Source organism: Podarcis erhardii (assembly GCF_964252035.2).
Source record: "Podarcis erhardii genome assembly, chromosome: 13".
In the NCBI taxonomy this organism is placed as follows: domain Eukaryota; kingdom Metazoa; phylum Chordata; class Lepidosauria; order Squamata; family Lacertidae; genus Podarcis; species Podarcis erhardii.
The window spans coordinates 50,700,576-50,721,891 of record NC_138502.1 but is presented as its reverse complement, the minus strand read 5'-3'; the positions used below and the strand labels follow the sequence as shown (position 1 = coordinate 50,721,891).

Genomic DNA, 21,316 nt, shown 5'->3' with positions numbered 1-21,316 from the left:
TACAAAGCATAATTATTATAGGTATACTTCTCAAAATTTCTCAACTTTCTGTTTTTTATTTTATTTTAAAGCAGTTATCCCATAGCTGATTTCTTTTTTTTTCCCAGCATCTCTTTCACAGTGGCCGAGTTTGTAAGAGGGCCGATGAATGTTTCTCCATTCTCTTCCCACTCCTTTAAAACACACACACACACACAAAGGAACCACAACACAAATTATGTAAAATTGTAATTTATTTCCCTCCCAAGTATCCAGAATAGCCCATCAATAAACAAATTAACAAAATGATGTTCATGTGGAAGTAAAGGATAAGGCGGTCAGATTACACCAAAGGAAACCTAGAAGTCCTGTTAATGGGATAGTGCAAGTTAACAGCATGTTGCTGGCCATGTCAACACCTTCATTTGGATTTTAAAAAAAGTTTTACTTAACCATTTGATGAAATAAGAACTTTGGAAAGATGCTGTCCAAAATGACACTAACGTATTTACAAACCGCAGGGAGCAAAGAAAAAAAAAAAAGATTAAAAATAAAAACACAAAGAATTTATGAAAATATAGGTTTCCTATTTCCACCCCACAGGAGTCACGGCTGCTGTTTTGAAAGGCTTATGAGATGGTTTCGAGCTTTCAGAGTTCATCTTTTTCCCGCAATAAGGTGTATCTGTGTCCACTGGGTGCTAGCTTCTGGAATGAACTTTCAGGTGGGCTGCTTACTATGTCTTGAAGTGGCTGGAAAGAACAAAATCACAGATATGCTATAAAGAAGATATGGACTAGGAGTCACTAACCATTTTGGACCCATTTGAAAATTTGATGATGTCATGGGCACTGTCACAGAATGGTTGCCATCAGTCACATATCCATTTCCCAAAAGGGAAACTGGCAAGACTGAAACAAAAACTTGCTCAGCAAAATGAGGACAAGGCAGAGGTAGAGTCTGAACTCCAAAACTCAACACCACTCTTTCGAACCCACAAGTTCTCTGCTCCAATAGAGCACCCATTTCACAGAAAGCTCATCTCTCCTGCCCACGCTCAGTATTTGTTTCCTCCCTTGGATCACCCCCCCAAACACATTCAAGCGTCTTCAGGAAACGACACCCATGCACACCCTCTCTCCCCAAGTCACCCTTCTAAACACAACCTTTACCACTGGCCCTCTTATTCTGAAGCAAATGTCTGTTTAGTTTGTTTAGCTCTGATTTTGGTATTGTCCTCTGCTGTATAACTGGATTGACTGCTGGCATTTTATTACAGTTATGTCCTGCCTTTCTTCCATCTTGGAACTCAAGGTTGTGTACATCTGGTATCCAGACACTGACTAGATGCAGAACTACTTAGCTGCAATAAGATGAAAGCCTCACCTGCCTTCAGACTAGCCCCATGTGTTTGTGGAGAAGGGGAGCTGCTCTGGGGGATTCAGCCACAGAAGCTGTCTCAGGTAGCAGGAAGGTATGGTGGGGGGTTGTCAGCCAGACTATTACTGAGTGAAGTGTGCTAATATAGGGTTGTTGTTGTTTTTAACTCCAGTTCATCCAGGTCCTCCCAGGCAACAGGTCATGCCAGTGTTAGAAACTGAGATATGAAAGCTAGGAGCTAAATGGCACCTTAAACCTGGTTATGGCGCAACAACAGACCATCTAGGTGCCCTATTTAAATATAATATTAATAATAATACAAAGCTGAAAATGAATGAACTGCAGCTAAAAATATTATGTTCATTTTTCACATGGTCAAGTCCTTCCCCTGCCCACCCCCCTACCCACTATTCTTAAGAGTGTTTCTTTTCCAGTCATCAGAGTAGCTGGAAGTGGGGAGGCAGAAAAAGGTCTTCCTTTTCTTCCATTCTGCACTTTTAATCTGGAATCTTAGGCGCAGTACTGTGCCCAGAGCTCAGAAACTGCTCACGCTAATGGAACTCCCTGTTGCAATTGTTGGGATGCGACTGGAAACAGGGGCAATTGGCAGGCCCCCAGCTGGCTCCAGCCCACTATAGAAGCTACTCCATGGTGGCCAAGAGTTCTCTTCCCACCATCACTGCATCTACACAGAATGGTCCAGAGGAACCATTGCAGGAGATCAAAGTTCCCTGTGGAGGCAATTCCCTGGGGACAACTTGCTGTAACTCTTGCTGTAACTCTTTTGCAATACACTTTGTAGACAAAATCCTCGCATCTGGATGCCCTGTTTTGATGGATTTTGTTCTACTTGAATTCTACCTTTGCCCTAGACCAGGGATGTTCAACTTACAAGAGACTGCGATCTACTCCTACTATAAAAAAACTGGCAGCGATCTACCCATTGGATTGACAAAAATTGTTGAGCTTATTTTATTTTATTATTATTATTATTATTATTATGGGGGGATTGACTGTGATCTACCACGGACCCCCCGCGATCGACCAGTAGATCACGACCAACCTGTTGGGACATCCCTGCCCTAGACCTTTACCCATCCTGGCCAAAGCTGACACACAGGGAGTGTGAGTTGCTGCAGTGGTAATGCCACTATCAGGAGCCTCAAGCAGATGGTAGATCAATCTATTAAAAAATCTTGCTGGACCCAATGATGTTAAGAGAACCCCTTTCACAAGGTGACCATGTGTGTGAGGGCCTTCTCTGTGATGGCTCACTGTCTCTGGAACTGTCTCCTCCTGGGAAATTTTTATGGCTCCCTTTACTGTGTTTAGGGCAGTTAGAACACTATCAAGGCTTTCTTAGCCTTCCTAGGTATTTGGGGGACACTGAGTGTTGACTGTTGTATGTTTATATTGTTTTACTGTTTTTCTGATCCCCTTAGGAAGAAAGAGTAGTTTAAATAAATAGTGTGTGTGTACAGGATTAAAAATTACTAGGTTTTAATGACAATTACTTATATTCAATAATCAATATCCCCCCCCCCCCCGCAAATGGCAAATAATTCCTTCTGAACCACACAGTCTTCCCATGGAGAACAGAATGCTCATGCTTGCTTTAATACTGCCAATTTCAGACCTCGCCCAGGAGGGCAGGACTAAAGTGCTTGCTCTTACCTGACCAGGTGCTATATCAGTTGGATCTGGGCCATGGTGAAATTCCCTGTGCAGTTTCCCAGAGTGCAAATCTAGTACAAATTGCTTGAGTTTACCTGGAGTACTGAAACAAAGACAAAAAAAATCCACACAAATAAAAATGATAAAGTTGAACAAAATCCAGAATGCTCACGACACCTTTGTTCTGGGGTCTGCCTTTCTATGATATAATCAAACCTAAGGCTGCTCACAATACAATATGATTGCCTTCTGGAATAAAAAAATAGTTCTAAGAGCATGTTTAAATGCTGGCAAAGAGAGTACAGTGGTGCCCCGCAAGACGAATGCCTCGCAAGACGAAAAACCCGCTAGACGAAAGGGTTTTCCGTTTTTCGAGGCGCTTCACAAGATGAATTTCCCTATGGGCTTGCTTTGCAAGACGAAAACGTCTTGCGAGTCTTGCAATTCTTTTGGCTTTTTTCTCCCTTTTTCTAAGCCGCTAAGCCGCTAATAGCTGCTTAGCCGCTAAGCCGCTAATAGCGCTAATCCGCTAAGCCGCTAATAGGGTTGCTTCGCAAGACGAAAAAACCGCTAGACGAAGAGAATCGCAGAACGGATTCTTTTCGTCTTGCGAGGCACCACTGTACAAGTATCAAGCAAGTTCATATGGAATTCACTGAGCACTGCAATATTGCTGGTTTATACCTGTTCTACTTTTGGTCCATTATCCAGCTTTCCCTCCTTTTCCTAGCAATTTAATTTTCTTTTCCCAGTCACACTTTATTCTTTTTCCTATTTGCCTATGTAATCTGTATTTTCTATGCTAATAAAAAGGATGGGAGGCTTGCATTTAGACTTACAAAAGACAATCATCCTGTCCCTTCGAAAAAAGCATTTAGCCTTTCATACAAAAACTGCGTTCGAAAATAGCTAAATCCTAAACAAAATCTAAAATAAAAAATGTATGATTATATTTCATATGTCCAAAGTTTTTTTTTTAAAAGTCAATAATACTGGCTTGAGAGCTAGACTAGGGCCTGGGGCAAGCTACTCCAATAGCTCTTTTTATTTCCTTGCTCCTGAGGACACAGCAAGCATTTATTCCCTTCATTAATTCCCACAGAGCTGGCCAACCCAATAACTTCATTGTATGTTCCCTTCAGCCCCCTGCTTACTACAATACAGCAGAGAACAGCAGGTGCCAAATGCACAGTTCACAAATACAAATGACTGTCAGGTAGCTGTATTGACAAAAACGCCTTTGAAAGTTTCTCCAGTGCTTGAGTAATTGCATAGACACCAGAGATGAACACTGATGGCGTATCAGTTTAAAATTCTTCAGAGATCATCTACTGTTTCCCCACATCAAAGACTGCTTGAATACAGCAACCAGTGTTCTGTATGTTGTCAGTGTCTTAACGCTGAAGATTAGGGGCTTAAGCCAGTAGTATGTTAAATGCTAAATACAGAAATCTAGGAAACACAGTAGTATAAGACTGCAATATGAAGAGAGCCCAAACCAAGAGGCTCAAAACATTTGTCTCTGTCATGACAATATACAAGATAAGGGCAGGGCTAACAAGCCTCTACTTCCCTTGCTACTGGTCCTGCAAATGAATTGCACCCTCTTGGTCCATGGGGGAGGGGCACCCCATCATGGTTCAAGTCAGAGGGTGAGACTTCATAAGAACCTAAGACTAGCCTTCTGGAACAGGCCAATGGCCCATGCGGTCCAGAATCCTGTTCTCACAGTGCGCACCCAAGGAGCAGAACATGAGCACACAAGCATTTCTCTGCTGCTGTATTTGGAAGCATTGCTGCCTCCAACGGTAAAGGCAGAGCATAGCCACCCAACTAATAGCCATTGGTAGCCCTCTCTTCTTCCATGAATTTGCCTAATCCTCTTTTAAATCCATCCAAGTTGGTTGCCATCCCTGTCTCCTGGGGGAGCTAATTCCACAGTATGACTATGTGCTGCGTGAAGAAATCCTTTCTTTTACCTGTACCAAATCTTTCCACATTCAGCTTCACTGCGAGTTCTCGTGTTATCAGAAAGGGATAACTTTTCTCTACCCGCTTTCTCTATGCCATGCATACTTTTATAGACTTCTATCATGCTATATGTCTTGTCTCTAAAATAAAAAATCCCAAAGACAGCAACCTTTCTTCACGGGGGAATTGCTCTATCCCCTTGATCGTCTTCGCAACCCTTTTCTGAACCTTTTCCAACAACAATACAGTGGTACCTCGGGTTAAGTACTTAATTCGTTCCGGAGGTCCGTTCTTAACCTGAAACTGTTCTTAACCTGAAGCACCACTTTAGCTAATGGGGCCTCCTGCTGCCTCTGCGCTGCCGTCACACGATTTCTCTTCTCATCCTGAAGCAAAGTTCTTAACCTGAGGTACTATTTCTGGGTTAGCGGAGTCTGTAACCTGAAGTGTATGTAACCTGGAATGTATGTAACCCAAGGTACTCCTGTATCCCTTTTGAGGTGAGGCAACTGGAACTGTACACAGTGCTCCAATGGTGGTTGCACCATAGATCTGGGTAATGGAATCACTGAGAGGCAACCTCTGGGACGTATCCCTCCAGTTATTTATATTTGTTTTCTTCTTCAAAAGCATCTGATCAACTCCCTGGCCTATGCTACTTTGAGAATCTACCGTGTGCTCCTTTCAGAACAATCCATTTTCTTTTCCTTAGAAAAACGGTCAGAATCCAAAGCCCCTTGTTTTTCAGAATCCAAAAACCCCTCCTTCCTTTTGTAGCACTGTATGTTGCCCAAAGCCACAACACAGGGGGACCAGGTGGAGCAGAATCCAGCAGTGCAGAGAAACTACAGCAGGAAGGGGGAAACGGCATGCACGGTAGCTGTGTGAATACCCACAGGGGGATCTCTAAAATCCAGCACATTTTAGCATTCAATTATTTTATTGGGGATGAGGGGCCTTGAATGCTGATGGCATTTTGTGTTGTTCTAATACATCCAAACCCAGAGTGGCTGGTGGGACTGGGGTAAGCATTTATTTTTACACGCTGCTACATAATATGAAAAAGGCATTGGTTGTCCACCCTCTCCTTCTCCCCACACGAGCCCCTTCCCTCTTTTCAAGGCTGGACGGCCAAGAGAAAAGAAATCATCTACTCACGCCACATCGCTGAAGTCTGGGAAGACATACATGTGCCTAAAACTGTCAATAGCAATAACAGGACAGTCTGCTGGAGTCTTCTGAATGTGAAGGAGTGGATGTCTGAACTTGTCACAATCAGCATGTAAAAAGTTTATCGTACCTTGAAATTCAGAAGCAAACTTTAGTTTGTTTTTTAAAAATGTAAGTCGTAACAAACAACGGTATATTTAATAGGTCTTTAGATAATGACTGGTAGAAATATGCCCACGTGTTGGTAGACATATTTCCATGTGACATCCACAACAGACCAATTATAAAAGAACTCTTTTTATAACATCCATTTATTAACCTTGTGCCACCACAAAGGTGATGAATTTTCTACATAAGCAGAAACCATATAAAGTGTCTGTAGATAATCAACATGAAACTACTGCATACATTCATATTATACTTGCATAAATGCACTGGGAGGCCATGGAATACAGCTGGAAGTGTCTGCAAAGTATGTAAACAGCCATTTTTTGCAATCAGTTGTAGAAATAATTACACATGTCCCATGCAACTCCATTCTCAATTTGGGATGAAGCATGGTGAAGAAATGTTCCCTAATATAGATTTCTATGTGAGCTTTCTTTATCCTAAGCAAGGACTCATCAGAAACATTTTTCAATTGCTTTCCTTCTAGCCTTTTCCTTACCTCCTCCATTTCAAGCTCAGTTCTTTTTTTCCCCTTTTTTAAAAAAAGGTCTTGTCAATTTAGACTGTGAATCCAGTGTTAGTCAGATTAAGAGTTGGCCAAGTAACTTAAGTAACTGAAGTCCATTGATTTAAGCTGATCTACTGCAAGTGTGAGTTAGATATCACCTTGCAGTGATATCAGTAGGCTCATCCCATGTCCCATTTCATCAGCTTCCACCACTTTTCAACACCTTCACACATACACCCTTTTTACAGCCTCAGGTGTTGCTAAAGTAGCTCCATTCCCCACATCCCCGTTTTGACTCAAACCCTGGCAAGTCAGCTACCACCAATAGCAGCACGTTACAGGTGCTCTGAACATGAGGCACGGATTTTAAAGATCCCCAAGCCCATTCTCAAAAATGCAAAGAACAGCCCTATGCTGCTGAGGACATAACGCTAATCATATACGTGAGCTACAAAGTTTGCAGAGGATGCTGCACAGGGAAATGTTATGTCCTGGACTTGGATCTTGCTTGTGGGCTTCCCATAGGATCTGGTTGGCCATGGATGAGACTTTGGTATGATCCAGAAAGGCTCTTCTTTTGTCTTTATATTCTTATAGACCCTTAACCTGTTTATGTGGAAGTTGACCGACTGTAGTCTACTGACGAGTGGTTGTAACATAAACCTGCCACTGTGGGTGCTGATGAAGATAGGATGTAGAACAAGACTGGAGAGCCTTTGGCCCTCTAGATGCTGTTGGACTCCAACAACCTCACTCAGCATAGCCAAGGATTATGAATAATGGGAGCTGTTGTCCAACAATTTCTGGAGGGTGACACGTTACCCTGCCCCATTCTAGAGTATCTCTTTCACTCACAGCCAAAAAAATAAATTCCGATTTGTCAATCAATATTGTTTTCTGGATTCAAAGGCAACACACACAAACGGAATTAAATGCAAAGTGCAAGGCAACAACACACACCTACCCTTTTCACTTATTAACTGCCGTGCAACTTCCTGCTGGAACTTCTCTAGACTTTCTGTGTCATCTTTCATATGAAAGAGTATAAGAAAAGGAAGACCCTCTTCTGTCAATTCCTATGTGGAGAGAGAAGAATTGGCAAAGAGTGATTTCCGTTTTCTACCACTTTTTCCTTACATTTTCAGCTGAATCTGCAGGACTTCCATGTTTATCAACTCTTGGCATATTATGTAAAGGAGTATTCAAATTAGAGTGGACAGAGCTTTCAAGGTACAAAACATAACTATTCAGATGAGCCTGCAACACTTCAAATAAATCTTTGTTTTAACACGGGAACAGTCTCCAAAACAAAAAAAAGGCCGAACATTTTCATGAGCTGGGAGTTCAGATACTTCTAATGGGGAAACTGAAATACCAAGTGTAAGCCAGAATGAGGTTTTATCAGGTTCATGGTATATACATTTGGCCAACTAAGGAAAGCCATCAATGGTTAAAAACAGAGGAGTAAAATTTTACTTGTTCCAGTAGCTAAAAGATATATTTGGAATAGCATAAAAGCAATGTTGAGCAACTGATTCAAAACCCCAGGAGACAGCAAAAAGCACACATTGGCTGATATGTCAGGATGCTTTTTACTAACATATTTACCAAACTCAGGCATGTCTGGATAGGTGCGAACTGCTTGAAGAAGTAACCCATGTTGGGGTAAGGGAGCTTAGGTTTTGGCCTCAAGCTGGATTCAGGTGCTCTCCCTGCTCTGCATGCTAACCACCTCAGCCCTAAATTATTCCAGGCGTTCTTTCCATTCCAGCAGGACAACATCACATGGGATGAGCGCCTACCAGCCACACAGCAAACCAACGAGCTCTAATGTCTTGCTTCGTTCACTGGGCATATTTTTATATATAGCTCAAGCTACGTTTTCTGGTCCCCTCTTCCTACCTATCTCTATTGTCTGAGGCTCAGCAGCCTGGCATTGGCAGCAGCAGCCGAGGCAGGGATGCGCAGCTTGTGCGGCACATGGGCAAGTACATATGGGGTGTGGCAACACTGCCTGCCTGCTCACACCTTGAGTTTGATGCTGCAGCTGGGGCTGGGCTGGTGTGTTTATATGGACACATGCTCCACTGCACAGGGAGTGAGGATCTTGGCAGTAGGTAGGAGCAGCCAAATGATTTACAGTGGTGCCTCGCAAGACGAAATTAATCCGTTCCGTGAGGCTCTACGTATAGCGGTTTTTCGTCTTGCGAAGCAAGCCCATTGACAGCTTAGCGGATTAGCGCTATTAGCGGCTTTTAGCGGATCAGCTGATAAGCGGCTTATCAGCAGATCAGCTGATAAGCGGCTTAGGGCTTAGGAAAGGGGGGGGAGGGGAAAAAACCCGCAGGAACTCGCAAGACATTTTCGTCTTGCGAAGCAAGCCCATAGGGAAATTTGTTTCGTGAAGCGCCTCCAAAACGGAAAACCCTTTCGTCTAGCGGGTTTTCCATCTTGCGAGGCGTTCGTCTTGCGGGGCACCACTGTATTTATTTCTGAGCATAGTCATGCATGAGTCGATGCACATAAATGGGGGGGGGGAGGGGAAGGCATGACACCTGTACCTAATAGCTTGTTTTTCTCCTCACTTCCTGTATACTCTTATACTAGATCACCACACTAACACATTTACTTATGCTGCAACCAAGAAAACACAACAAAAATCTGCAGAACCACAGTGGCGGAGTTGGCCGCTCAGGTGCCGTGCGTGACGTGCACGCCCTGCAGCCAGGGGTGGGGGCGGGGGGCGCTGCATGGAGCCTCTCTGCCCCCTCCTCCTCAGTTGTAGGGTGGCTGAGGGAGAGGTGGAGGGCAGATGCAGGTCCCACGCTGCCGTTTTAGGCATCGCGGAGCCTGCAGACGCGCAAGCCACCACGTCACTCCCAGGAGAGGCACATGGCTCGGGCACGCTGCAGACCCTGTGGTAAGTGCCAGCCCCCGTGGTGTGGCGCCCAGTGCCAGCTGCATTTCATTATGTTTGTTGACTGAACTAAAAAGTTTCGTGAGCCCATTAAAAAAAACAACCTCATATTTTTCTTATTTTGTCACCCCCCCATCAGTGATGACACCCAGGGCAGCCCGCACCCCCATTCCTTCGCCACTGCATAACCATATGGGTAGGGTATCTAGTATATACTATTCAAATACAAGCCATCATTCTGTACAAACAACATTTACTCTAACTTAAGTTAGAGTTTGGGAACTCTAACTTAACTTGAGCTTGGGAATTTATAGCTAAAAACATGATATCATAAAGTAAATAAAGAACATTTGACAAGTGGTTTTTTGAGACCCAAACATGTTTATCACAATTTCTCACTTAAATATCTAGAAAGACTGAAGAATCAAATACTCCTTACCTCTCCATTCTCAAATGTAATTTCACGAACAAGTGGGACACATTTATCTTGAGTCCATGCATAAGCCAAGTCAAAATTGGTCATAGAGCCCAAGTAAACCATATCTGGAGCATTTTCCTGTTAAAAGGAGATTGTTGTTTTGTCAAATCACCAGCAGGGGAAAAATAAGAACACTGTACACCATTAAAATATACATATTGTAGTGTTCTGTGATGGAGAATTCGTAGAGCACAGCACCCTGTGGCAGGCTCCTTCTACCCCTGGCCATAGAGTCTAGGCAGCAGTATGTTGCAGGATTCCTCTCACCCTGCTTGCCAGCAGCCGCCAATGGCATCAAGCAGGGGGCATGGGAAAGCACAGCATGATACTGCAAGATCACATGGAGAGAACACCTAGACACTACACCTAGGAGGGGGTAAGTTCTCAATAGGATGCTGTTTTCAAAAGCATCTTTGAGACTTGGGAAAGCTTGGCTCTTTAAAAAGGTGCCAGGCATAGATGACTTGATCTGGACCATCAATAGTACCATGACCAATAATACAGTGTTCACTACTAAGATTTTCAAACTCTCTATAGAATTAAAAATGTATGTATTTTTATGACATTCTGTTCCAAGGGACACCCCCACCCTGCCCAAGGCAGCTATGGAGGTGTACACTAGTTCTGAAATGCTACATCAAAGTTTCAGATCCAGAATTGCTATAAGGAAGAAAATGGTTACATCTTTTGTTAAATTTAAGGAGTCAGATTTGTGAATGATCTGTTCTGCAATACACTCTATTATATATATATATATATATATATATGCTTTCGTAGATTTTCACGGGTACAGGAATGCAGGTTTTGGTGTCCTCGGGTGTCTTCCCGTGTAAAAGTTGGGGTGTCTAGGTGACGTTTCGATGAGGTCTCACTCATCATCTTCAGGCTGGTGCTTTCGGCTTCTTGTTACTGGAACAGAGCAGGATCTCAGTGTTTGAGTTCCTATAAATACTGTAGAGGGGGTGTGGTGTATAGCCTCCAATGTTCTGGGCAGAGAGGAAGTTCCCAGGCTAGTGTGCCTTTTCTTCTTTTGTTCCTTAATTACTTGAGAGATATCTTGAGTGATTTCTTGAGTGATATCCTGAGTACCACTTAGGTGGGTCATTAGGTGTGGATTAGTTGTTAAAGTCTTTGAGTCTTGACCTCTTGAACTTTGTGAAGAGTTTTCCTGAGAAGATGGCTGTACTGTACTTAGTTGTGCTCTGGCTTGGCTTCGTGTATAGGGGCGAGCTGTGGTTTTGTGGCTTGTGTCAGCCAGATCTGTGTAGGGATTGCAGGGGGGTGCAGCATCCGGAGGTGCCACCATGGATTGGCTACTGGATGGTGTCTGTAATTCATCTGTGGAGAGGGTCTGGGTTTGGGTCTGGTGTGGTTGATTGGTGTTGGCGTTCTGTGTGCCTCTGGATCTGGTGTCAGTTTTTGTGGGGAGGGCTAATTTCCAGGCTTCAAAATGTGGAGCTTGTAGCTAATATGCCAAAGGTTTGTAACACATCCAAGCTTTCTTTTTTTACTGAGGAATTCCAGAATCACTACACAATCTTCCTCTTTAGAAGTTTCAACTGTTAGATTTCTAAAACACCTAGTCAATCAATAACTATTTATCTCATTTATCTAAACATTTATACAACAGCTTCCAATCAAAACAAAGCAGTTTATAGGATTAAAAACTAGCACAATAAAACAGTAAAATGCTAAACAAACAACATTACCATAGAATTTGCAATAGAGCTAGAACTAAAAACTAGTGCTCAGGAATGTGTGGATGAATAGGTGTGTTGCAAGCAACTTGTGGAGCACCATTACCAGAGGTGCCTACCATATATTTGGTGTCGTATCTATGTGCATATTGTTGGGTGAGTAGATATTAATTGCCTGTTTCAATCTTGGGCATCTCCACAATCAGGTGGTAAAAAATCCCAAACACCTCTAGCTGAATTCACTAGAAAACTGCAACTTTAACATGCTCCAATTGGCAGGAAGCACCAAATCTAATATGAGGACTACATGATTTGGGCTAGCTACTTTATCAAATATAAGGATAAGGGATAGAAAAATATTTAAACTCACCCCAGGTGGCTTATAGATCACGTTGTCCCCACTAAATCGTTCTGGTTTGGAAACAGACCTAAGACAGGTAGTTACAATTTATCTTCTTATTAAGGTTAAGTACATTCAAGGTTAAGTACACTTACAAAATACAGGGCAAGGAGCAGATTTACAGTTAGTATCCCAGTCTCTACTGCAAACCAAGCCAGATAGTTTTTCCACATGGCAGAGTATGAGCAGATTACAAAAACGGGGCATGGGGTAGCTTCTTTGAGGAGATAGTACCTTCAAATTCAGATTTTGGAAGCAAGTGTCCCTAGTTTTTAAGATTCCTGTCAGCAGGATTTCTGGAGGGATGCTAGAGAAATATAACTTATGGAATCATGTATTCACTGATGTGTGGTCTCAGTGGATTAATGCTACTCTTCTGCATTTAATACAGTAGTATTTGAGCTACCCAAATATATCATTGTATTTTTTTTAACAACAACAACAACAACAACAATCTTACCCAAATGCAGCAAGGAAGACACAGTCATCATGCAAAATATTTGCTACTCTTTCAAAAGTCTTGTAATTATCAGAGTCTTTGTGTTCAAAGTATCCAATAATATTTCTTTTACTGTGCTGTAACAAAAAACACGTGAGGCATTATAACTCGATTTTTCATTTAACCTTCAGTCCTTGAGCCGGGGGGGGGGGAAATGATTCCAATTTGTGACCAAATGGAGTGTCAGAATACGCTAAAGGTTTATGAATATATAATGAATACAAAGTCCCTCTTTGTTGCAAAATGGATTACTTGTTTAAAGTTAGCATATCTGACATCCGATTACATTATCAAGAAAGCCATAAAAAATAAGCCACTAAGGGCTGGTTTGCATGTTAAGTCATAAGTTCACTGCTTTTTGCACATGCTAGAAGAAACCTGAGAAAATCACACCTCTCTCCCTTGCTTTGCTAGGCAGCCAGAAGGATTTGACTTCCTTTTCAAAGGATGCTAGTTTAGCATTTAGTATGAACCAAATTTTGTGAGGCAAGAAACCCTTAAATTAAGTCAATTTAAACAAGGCAACTCCGAACCATGGGTTATGAAGCTGACTTCTTTAACTAACCACAGTTGGTTTAATTCAGAGTTCATTTGACTTGTCCATGTTGAGCCAGGATTCTTAACAGAGTGGAGCACACGAGTGGAGAACAGTCAACCATTGTTTAGCGTTACATACAAATGTGGCTTAATACAACAAACATAGAGCATTTGTGTAACAGTTGTCACTAGCTATGAAACAGGCAGAACTTCCTAAGTGGCGAACATGCATTTCCTAAGTTATACATTGTCATTTAACATACTGAAATGAAAGGGAGACAGACAGACAGAGCAGGGGACACTCACATCTAGAGACTTAATTTCTTCCAAGCTGAGTATTTCTCGAATAGGATTACTTTTCTGTTGTCGGATATAATCTGCTATGGCTGTCACCGATCTCTGACCCCGATATTCTCTCTTCATCATCATTCCATTCCGGAACAATTTTAGAGTTGGATATTTGCTTATCCTGTACCTTTGAGCTATGTCCGCTGAAAAAGTAATTAAAAGACTTTTGAAAATATGCAAATTTAAATGTATAGAGTTAGTATTCTTTAACCAATAATGCTGCTATCCCATTCTTTTAAATATCATGAGAGAAGTAATTAAAGTTTATTCTTTTAAAACCACAAGCTTCCAGAATATGGGTCAGTCAGAATCCCAACTTTTTCTATGTATGGTTGCTTTTAACTAATGGGGTATTTCAGACCCTAAATACCAATGTGTGTAGTTGGGACCTTGTACTATAAATAACCCTTAATATTGTACTATAAATAGTAATCCTTAACAAAATGCCTTGTTTTGACATGTAGTCACTGTCAGAAACATGGGAAGGGTTTAACCCCAATGCTAGACCAGTAATTCAAGTGTAGGAAGGTTATGTTTTCCCAATATGCACATCAGATGTCCAGTCAGACCACTGTGTAGTTGAGGTAACAAGTACAGTACATACATTAAGGAATCTGATCAGAATTTGCTTCTTAGCAAACGAGCACCTTTTAAAACACTTTTAACACAAACTTGCCCTTGTTCAAGAACCTCATACTATTAATTGGGTTTTGACTGCAGTAATTTAGCACTTAACCTAATTTAACCAATTAGCTAAATTAGCCGTTAATCACCTACATTTTAAGAGGCTGACATACCTAATTTCAGTTACCTTTAATTTTCTTTAAACCTTCTCTTAAGGTAATTTTGTATATGTAGGTGTTTTTTTTAATACTTCATGTGATTATGGCAGTAACAATCCCAGAGAAATATGAATCAGACAGTTAAACTCAAAATAAGAAAGAGAACTGAAAATTGGACTCAAGTGTTATTCAAGTCAGAGGGGACTAGAGATGTTAGACATTTACAAAAGGAGTTAACCTATTTCTAACATAAGGTAAGGTTCACCCAAATGGCTGCCCTAGACATACTCCAGATGTGTATTACTGTCTAGTGTTGCAGTGATAGCTATTTCCCTCAAAAGATGGAATCTGACACTTGTAGGTTACTTCCATTATAAAGATGGATCCAAGAGGGGCCTCCAAGTACCAAAAGTAAATCTCATTGGGGGAACCTATGCTTCATTGGTTCAGACACAATGGCGGCTCCTTTGAATAAGTGTCTGACAAAAGGGTGCCCTGCAAAGGGGCTGTCGATGTTGGTATGGAGAACTCTTTCTACTGCCAACAGCTGCCTTTTTAGTGTGGTGTGTGTGTGTGTGTGTGTGTGTGTGTCAAACCCTGACCCAATCCATCTTGCATGATTCTAAATACACGAGGTACCTCTATAGCAATGGGGGGTGACTGTCTGACACCTACACTATACAGCAAAAAACCCTAAAACCTGTCCAAGTTATGGACAGTTATGTGTTGATGGAAGATCTGTGGATGTCTACATTATCTGAACCACCTACTCAGATGGGCCAATTTCCAAGAGGTGCTCCTGTCCAATATCCACAGGCAAAGTCGTAACCAGTTAGATTGTGGGTGGACAAAAGAGGGAATGTGTGAGGATGTGCTTGGTCAATATGGTCCCTATATTAAAGAATACTATGGAAATGCCACTTGTTTTGATGCCAGTATTAAAGCTATGGATCTCCCATAGCTTTAACAAGTAGCTTTAGTACAAACAATTTAACAGTGAAGTTTTTATGAAGTCAGTACAGTGGACGCTCGGGTTGCGAACGTGATCTGTGCGGGAGGCACGTCCACAACCCGTAGCATCCACAACTCGCAGTGCTGCATCTGCACACGCGTGGGTTGCAATTCAGTGCTTCTGCGCATGCGCAAAGTGCGATTTAGTGCTTTAGATTTACTGCACATGCGCAAGCACCGAAACCTGGAAGTAACCTGTTCCGGTACTTCCGGGTTTCGGTGCATCCGTAACCCGAAAACGCACAGCCCGAGGTATGACTGTAGTGTCTTTAAGTCAACACCCCATCCTCTTAAACCAGAAAAGCAAACGTTTGTGGACGTGCTGGGGAGTACCTAAAAAGAATTGTCACACCATGTTCCATGTCAGAGAAGTTGCCGATAAACTCATTGGGAAAACAGCACAACAATTGGCAAACAGCTGGTATATGGTGGTCACTGCTCAAGATACAGGGGCACTGGCCCTTCTTCTATCAGGCCATTTCCCTCAAACTACGCCACCTGTCCTACACCTTGATGCCAAACAACTGGAAGCCTTAAAATGTGCTCCCATTTGTTTCTTGGCAACCTGATGACAGGTAGCCCACTAGGGACTTCTACAGTGCAGCCCATTTCAATCCAAAGTGGGGCTTGCACTTAGTGCAAATATTCTTTGCAAGTTGAATTCAACAACACAAAGGATCTTCCTCTGCATATATAGCTTGGGCCATGCACACAATGAGGGGGATTACTTTTTGCTTATATGACATCAGGATCATTTTGGCACCAGGTGATTGAGAAGTAGTCAGCCTTGCTTATCTGTCAAAATGGCCTATGAAGGCTGGAGTAGCTTAGGATCCAGACTTCTAACTGTAAAGGGTTCCCCACTCTTTCTCTACCTGCATCCCTTGGACATGTGAGACATTATCCGCTACCTCTGCATGGATGCAGTCAATGCTGGTACCTGTGCTTCCTTTGGGCCATCTGCCCTTGCAAAGGTAGCAAGAGCCATTGTAGTGAACACGGACCTGAACACTGCCAAGGCTAATAACCTGAGTAAAACTCAGGAGCAAAACAACCAATTCTGCTCCCCTGTAGAAGGCAGAACAAGTTATTCCAGATTTTAGAAATAATTTAAACCATCATATTCTGCTGGGATATGAACAGCCAATTAAAATAGCTTGTGACAAGAAAGGTTAAAACTATCTGAAACGAAAATTGCAGCTGACGTACAGCACCATACCAACGGATAGTTTGTAAAGTAAGGTTGTAAGATCAATGGAGGATGGATCCAAATGTCCCATGGCAAGAACAGTAGGCAGTTCTGAATACATTCGCCTGGTCTGCAGCCTCCTACCCACCTACCCGCTTCAGGGGGCTTCAGAATAGCCATGTTCAGATAGTAAATAACAGCTTCTTAAACCTCATTCATGTTTTTCCCCCTTGCAGCTTCCTCTCCTACTCCCGCTCTGTGCTTCATCCTGCTTCATTAAGCCAACATTTCCTCTTATAGCTAAGTCAAGCAACTCTGGCTCAATGTTATCCTGGTCTGCTAACCAACATTAAAGCAGAGCTCCTCAGTTTGAATATTATCAGAAAACAACAGATTAATGCAAACTAGGATTGCTGCAACAAAGCCAGCACGCAATTTGATGAGGGACATTTATGGTGTATGAAGTTATGGACAAACATCTGAATCATTTTCCTAAACTGTATACAGACTACCAAAGCCACCATCTAGAGACAGTAGGGTTAGCATACCATCAGCAGTGCCTTTGGAAATTATCTTTCAGAAAAGTATAAAAAATGCAAAGACATGAAATGCTGTTTGAACTAATTCACAAGTCAAACAGTGAACATCTTAAATAATTTCATTAAACCTTGACATGTGATACAAGTGGAGTCAACACAATTATAGCTACTACAATATACTTCTAAAATTGAAAACATAAAAGTGCAAACAATGTTATGATTTTTATTCATCAACAACATGTGTTGTTCATCAAAGTACTTGTTGCTGACTTCCAAAAGATTCCTACCTGAAACTGGTATAGCTGGCACACTGAATAATTTGAAACATATAATGGGGGGAGGGGGATCTACAGGTGTACATTTAGCAAACCCCATTACATGTGTGCATGAGCTTGCATATCCGGCGCTGTGGTGCCCCCCCCCCCGCAACTCCAAAACAAGAGAGGGGGCGGTGGGAAATGTCCTCTGCCTCCCCCACCGCCACGATCCCCAGTGTGGTGGCAGGGATCAAGTAGGAAAACATGATGGTGGACATGCTCTCTGGCGTTGGGGCGCCCGAGAAGGCTGCACACCGCCTTTTGCCAGGAAGCAGGAGGAGGACAACGACCGACCGGGAGCAGGGCCATCTGTAGCAGATGCAGAGGCTTGGGAGGGAAGCTGCACGCAGCTTTCCTCCTAAGCCTCTGCGGGGATCGCTCTCCTCCTGCGGAGGCTTGGGAAGAAAGCTGCACGCCCACCAGCCATATAGTTGGCGAGGCGCAGCTGGTGGGCGCGCAGGGAAAAGGGAGGCTGCCGGCAAAGCCGTGCAGCTCCCCCACTCCCTAGGGCGCCCCTGAGAGGCCGGCACCCTGGCGCAATGAGCCACTAAGACCAATGGGAAAGACAGCTCTGACAGTTTCAAGCAGACACCTGCAACTTTCTGCTAACAGCAACCAGATCATATTAATTCAGGAAAGGAAGCACTTTATTTGGTAGGCTGCTCTTGATTGTTAAATCACTGTTAAGAGACTCCTTTCATTATATCTGCAGCATGCCACAACAACAACAACAACAACAACAACAACAACAACAACAATAATAGGGCATTATTTTCTTTTCCAACCCTTTCCCACAGTATTACAACAAAACTCCACGATCATGTTAACCAAAAATTAAATTGTATTTAATTTCCAGGCAGCCTCACCAATTAAATCTGGACCCTTCCAATCAACCACAGTCTCAGCACCCAATCTTCTACACTACCCGCTTTTTTGTTCTTTTAAGAAGCATGGTAAAACAGAAAAGCACTAATGCCTTCAGAATTTTAAGAATTGAATCTACACATCCTCCCAACAGAACATCTTTATATTGGTTGTGAGGGCAAGTAAAATGACATTTTGTCGTTAGGTATCAAACATTGTGCAGGACATCAATAATTCTTTTTAATTTGCTGGGCCTCAAAGACTGGAAGGATGGAGCTGCTAGGGCCCACAGTAGGCTTAAGCACCAGTGCACAAACAGAAGATAGATTTGAGAGCCTGACCACTGTGAATGCAGTCAAGAATGTGAAAGCAGCTACTTCTGCTTCCTACAGAGACTGCAGTTTCACAAGGGGAATGCTATTTGCATTGCAAATGATGCCTCTGCCCAATTAACACCACTAAAAGCCAATGTATACTATACACTCAGAAACCAAAGGTGTAGAGTTTTATTATTAAAAAGCTCATGTCTACTATTAAGGGAAAAGAATACTTAATTCAGAATCTTTATAGTATGTGATGCTATACAGTAAACACAGAAGGTGACATGAGACAGTTTAAATGGCAGCTCATTATATGGCTCAATTTGCTGTTCTGTGGCTGGGTCAACCATACCCATTACTGGCGTAATCAGGCATAACGAACTGTACCCATTATGATGCACAGAGAGTAACACTCATGTGTATTGGAGGATAGATGGGGTTTTTTTAAAATCTAAGTTAAGGGTTTTAAAAAATATATCCTGATTTAAAGAGAAGCCAAACAGAAACCAAACATGTTCAAACCAACACTTGAAGGCTTGGATTGCAAGATACCTTAAATTCATGTTATGTTCCCTGCCCCCTTCTTCCTGCTGCAGTAATCTGCGATGCCCAAAAATGTCTCCCTAGCAGGAAGATGCTGGGCGTAGAATGAAATGGGACATTTTGCTTCAATGAACCTCCTTGAATAGAATTCATTTATCTTAGGATCCAAGCCATTGTCTTTTAAACGTGAATCATGACTGTGTATCAAACACTGGGTTAGGGCTGCTTTTCTATGTAAAAGAGAACCAGACCCCTCCGTGCTGAAAAAGCACCTCACAAGTAAAAGAGATTTCTGTATATTTCTTTCTAATTTTAGTTTAGGGAAGGTATACACAGACCTACTTTTCCCAATACAGTGGTGCCCCGCAAGATGAATGCCTCGCAAGAAGAAAAACTCGATAGACGAAAGGGTTTTCCTTTTTTCGAGGTACTTCGCAAGACGAATTTCCCTATGGGCTTGCTTCGCAAGATGAAAACGTCTTGCGAGCCTTGCGATTTTTTTCGCTTTCCCCCCCTTTTTTCTAAGCCGCTAATAGCCGCTTAGCCTCTAAGCCTTTAATAACCGCTAAGCCGCTAATAGTCGTGCTTCGCAAGACGAAAAAACCGCAAGACGAAGAGACTCGCGGAACGAATTAATTTCGTCTTGCGAGGCAACCACTGTACCACAAACCCCTGCATTTTATTTTATTATATTTTCTTAAAAACATATTTGCAAGAGAATGCAATTTCAAGCCTGGGGAAACTGTGTTGAATAATGCAGGTTATGGGCAGCCTTTACATACAAAGTTACAGATAGGTAGCCGTGTTGGTCTGCCATGGTCAAAACAAAATAAAAAAATTCCTTCCAGTAGCACCTTAAAGACCAACTGAGTTAGTTCTAGGTATGAGCTTTCGTGTGCATGCACACGAAAATCTGAAGAAGTGTGCATGCACACGAAAGCTCATACCTAGAACTAACTCAGTTGGTCTTTAAGGTGCTACTGGAAGGAATTTTTTTATTTTGTTTTTACATACAAAGTTTGTAGAAATTCCTCTCTTTTGAAGTATATTTATAATTCGTTTTACTAGATATCCTTTTTAAACCACTGCAAAAGCTTGTACTTGCTCTAAAGAGGTTTCAAGTCTTGAATTTGCACAACAAGACATTTAAAATGGTAACAGCTGAATGAAAAAGGATTACTCACAGTGCTGATCGCAATCTACTCTGGCAAACACAACTTGATTCTTATCTGGGAAATCCTCTTTAATGACATTAGAAGCTTCCTCAAAAATAGGATGCAGCATTTGACTAAAACGACACCTGTTGAAAGGGAGAATACAAAAAAAGGTCCATATATAGCATCATTTGAAGCGGTAATTCTACTGTGGATTTTCATTCCCACCCACACGGAGGGGAGCAAGCGGGGGAGCCCAAGGCAGTTTCTAGTTCTAAGGGTCTAATCCTGTGAAGTACCACCTGGCCATGCTGATAGGCTACATTAAAGTTAAAGGGACCCCTGACTGTTAGGTCCAGTCGCAGACAACTCTGGGGTTGCAGCGCTCATCTCGCTTTACTGGCCGAGGGAGCCGGCGTACAGCTTCCGGGTCATGTGGCCAGCATGACTAAGCCGCTTCTGGCGAACCAGAGCAGCGCACGGAAATGCCGTTTACCTTCCCGCCGGAGCGGTACCTATTTATTAACTTGCACTTTGACGTGCTTTCGAACTGCTAGGTTGGCAGGAGCAGGGACTGAGCAACAGGAGCTCACCCCATCGCGGGGATTCGAACTGCTGACCTTCTGATCGGCAAGTCCTAGGCTCTGTGGTTTAACCCACAGCGCCACGCACACTTGTATGTTTTGCTAATTAAATATAATAAATTTAACATTGTCTAATTTCTGTTTTGAGTCTTACAATTGCAGAAGTTTGAAAGTACTGTGTTGGTATAATTGTCCAATGGAAGAAATACTTACCAATCAGCATAAAAATTCACTAAAGCAACATCTGCATTGTCTAAAGGAAAGAATGACATTTTATTGTTAAATGT

At 42.4% G+C, this 21,316-nt stretch overlaps 1 protein-coding gene across 1 annotated transcript in view; it reads right to left on the bottom strand.

Moving 5' to 3' along the window:
• Positions 1-215: 215 nt before the first annotated feature.
• Positions 216-21,316, bottom strand: part of ERP44 (endoplasmic reticulum protein 44) — a 33,810-nt gene continuing 12,709 nt past the window's right edge. Inside the window, exons 3-12 of the mRNA XM_081836363.1 lie at positions 21,243-21,282; positions 20,476-20,591; positions 13,685-13,869; positions 12,803-12,918; positions 12,313-12,370; positions 10,207-10,323; positions 7,815-7,926; positions 6,163-6,304; positions 3,034-3,136; positions 216-731 (exon numbers count right to left, since the gene is read on the bottom strand). Coding sequence (XP_081692489.1) covers positions 630-731; positions 3,034-3,136; positions 6,163-6,304; positions 7,815-7,926; positions 10,207-10,323; positions 12,313-12,370; positions 12,803-12,918; positions 13,685-13,869; positions 20,476-20,591; positions 21,243-21,282 — 1,091 coding nt within the window. The 3' untranslated portion in view covers positions 216-629. The remainder of the gene's footprint in view (positions 732-3,033; positions 3,137-6,162; positions 6,305-7,814; positions 7,927-10,206; positions 10,324-12,312; positions 12,371-12,802; positions 12,919-13,684; positions 13,870-20,475; positions 20,592-21,242; positions 21,283-21,316) is intronic.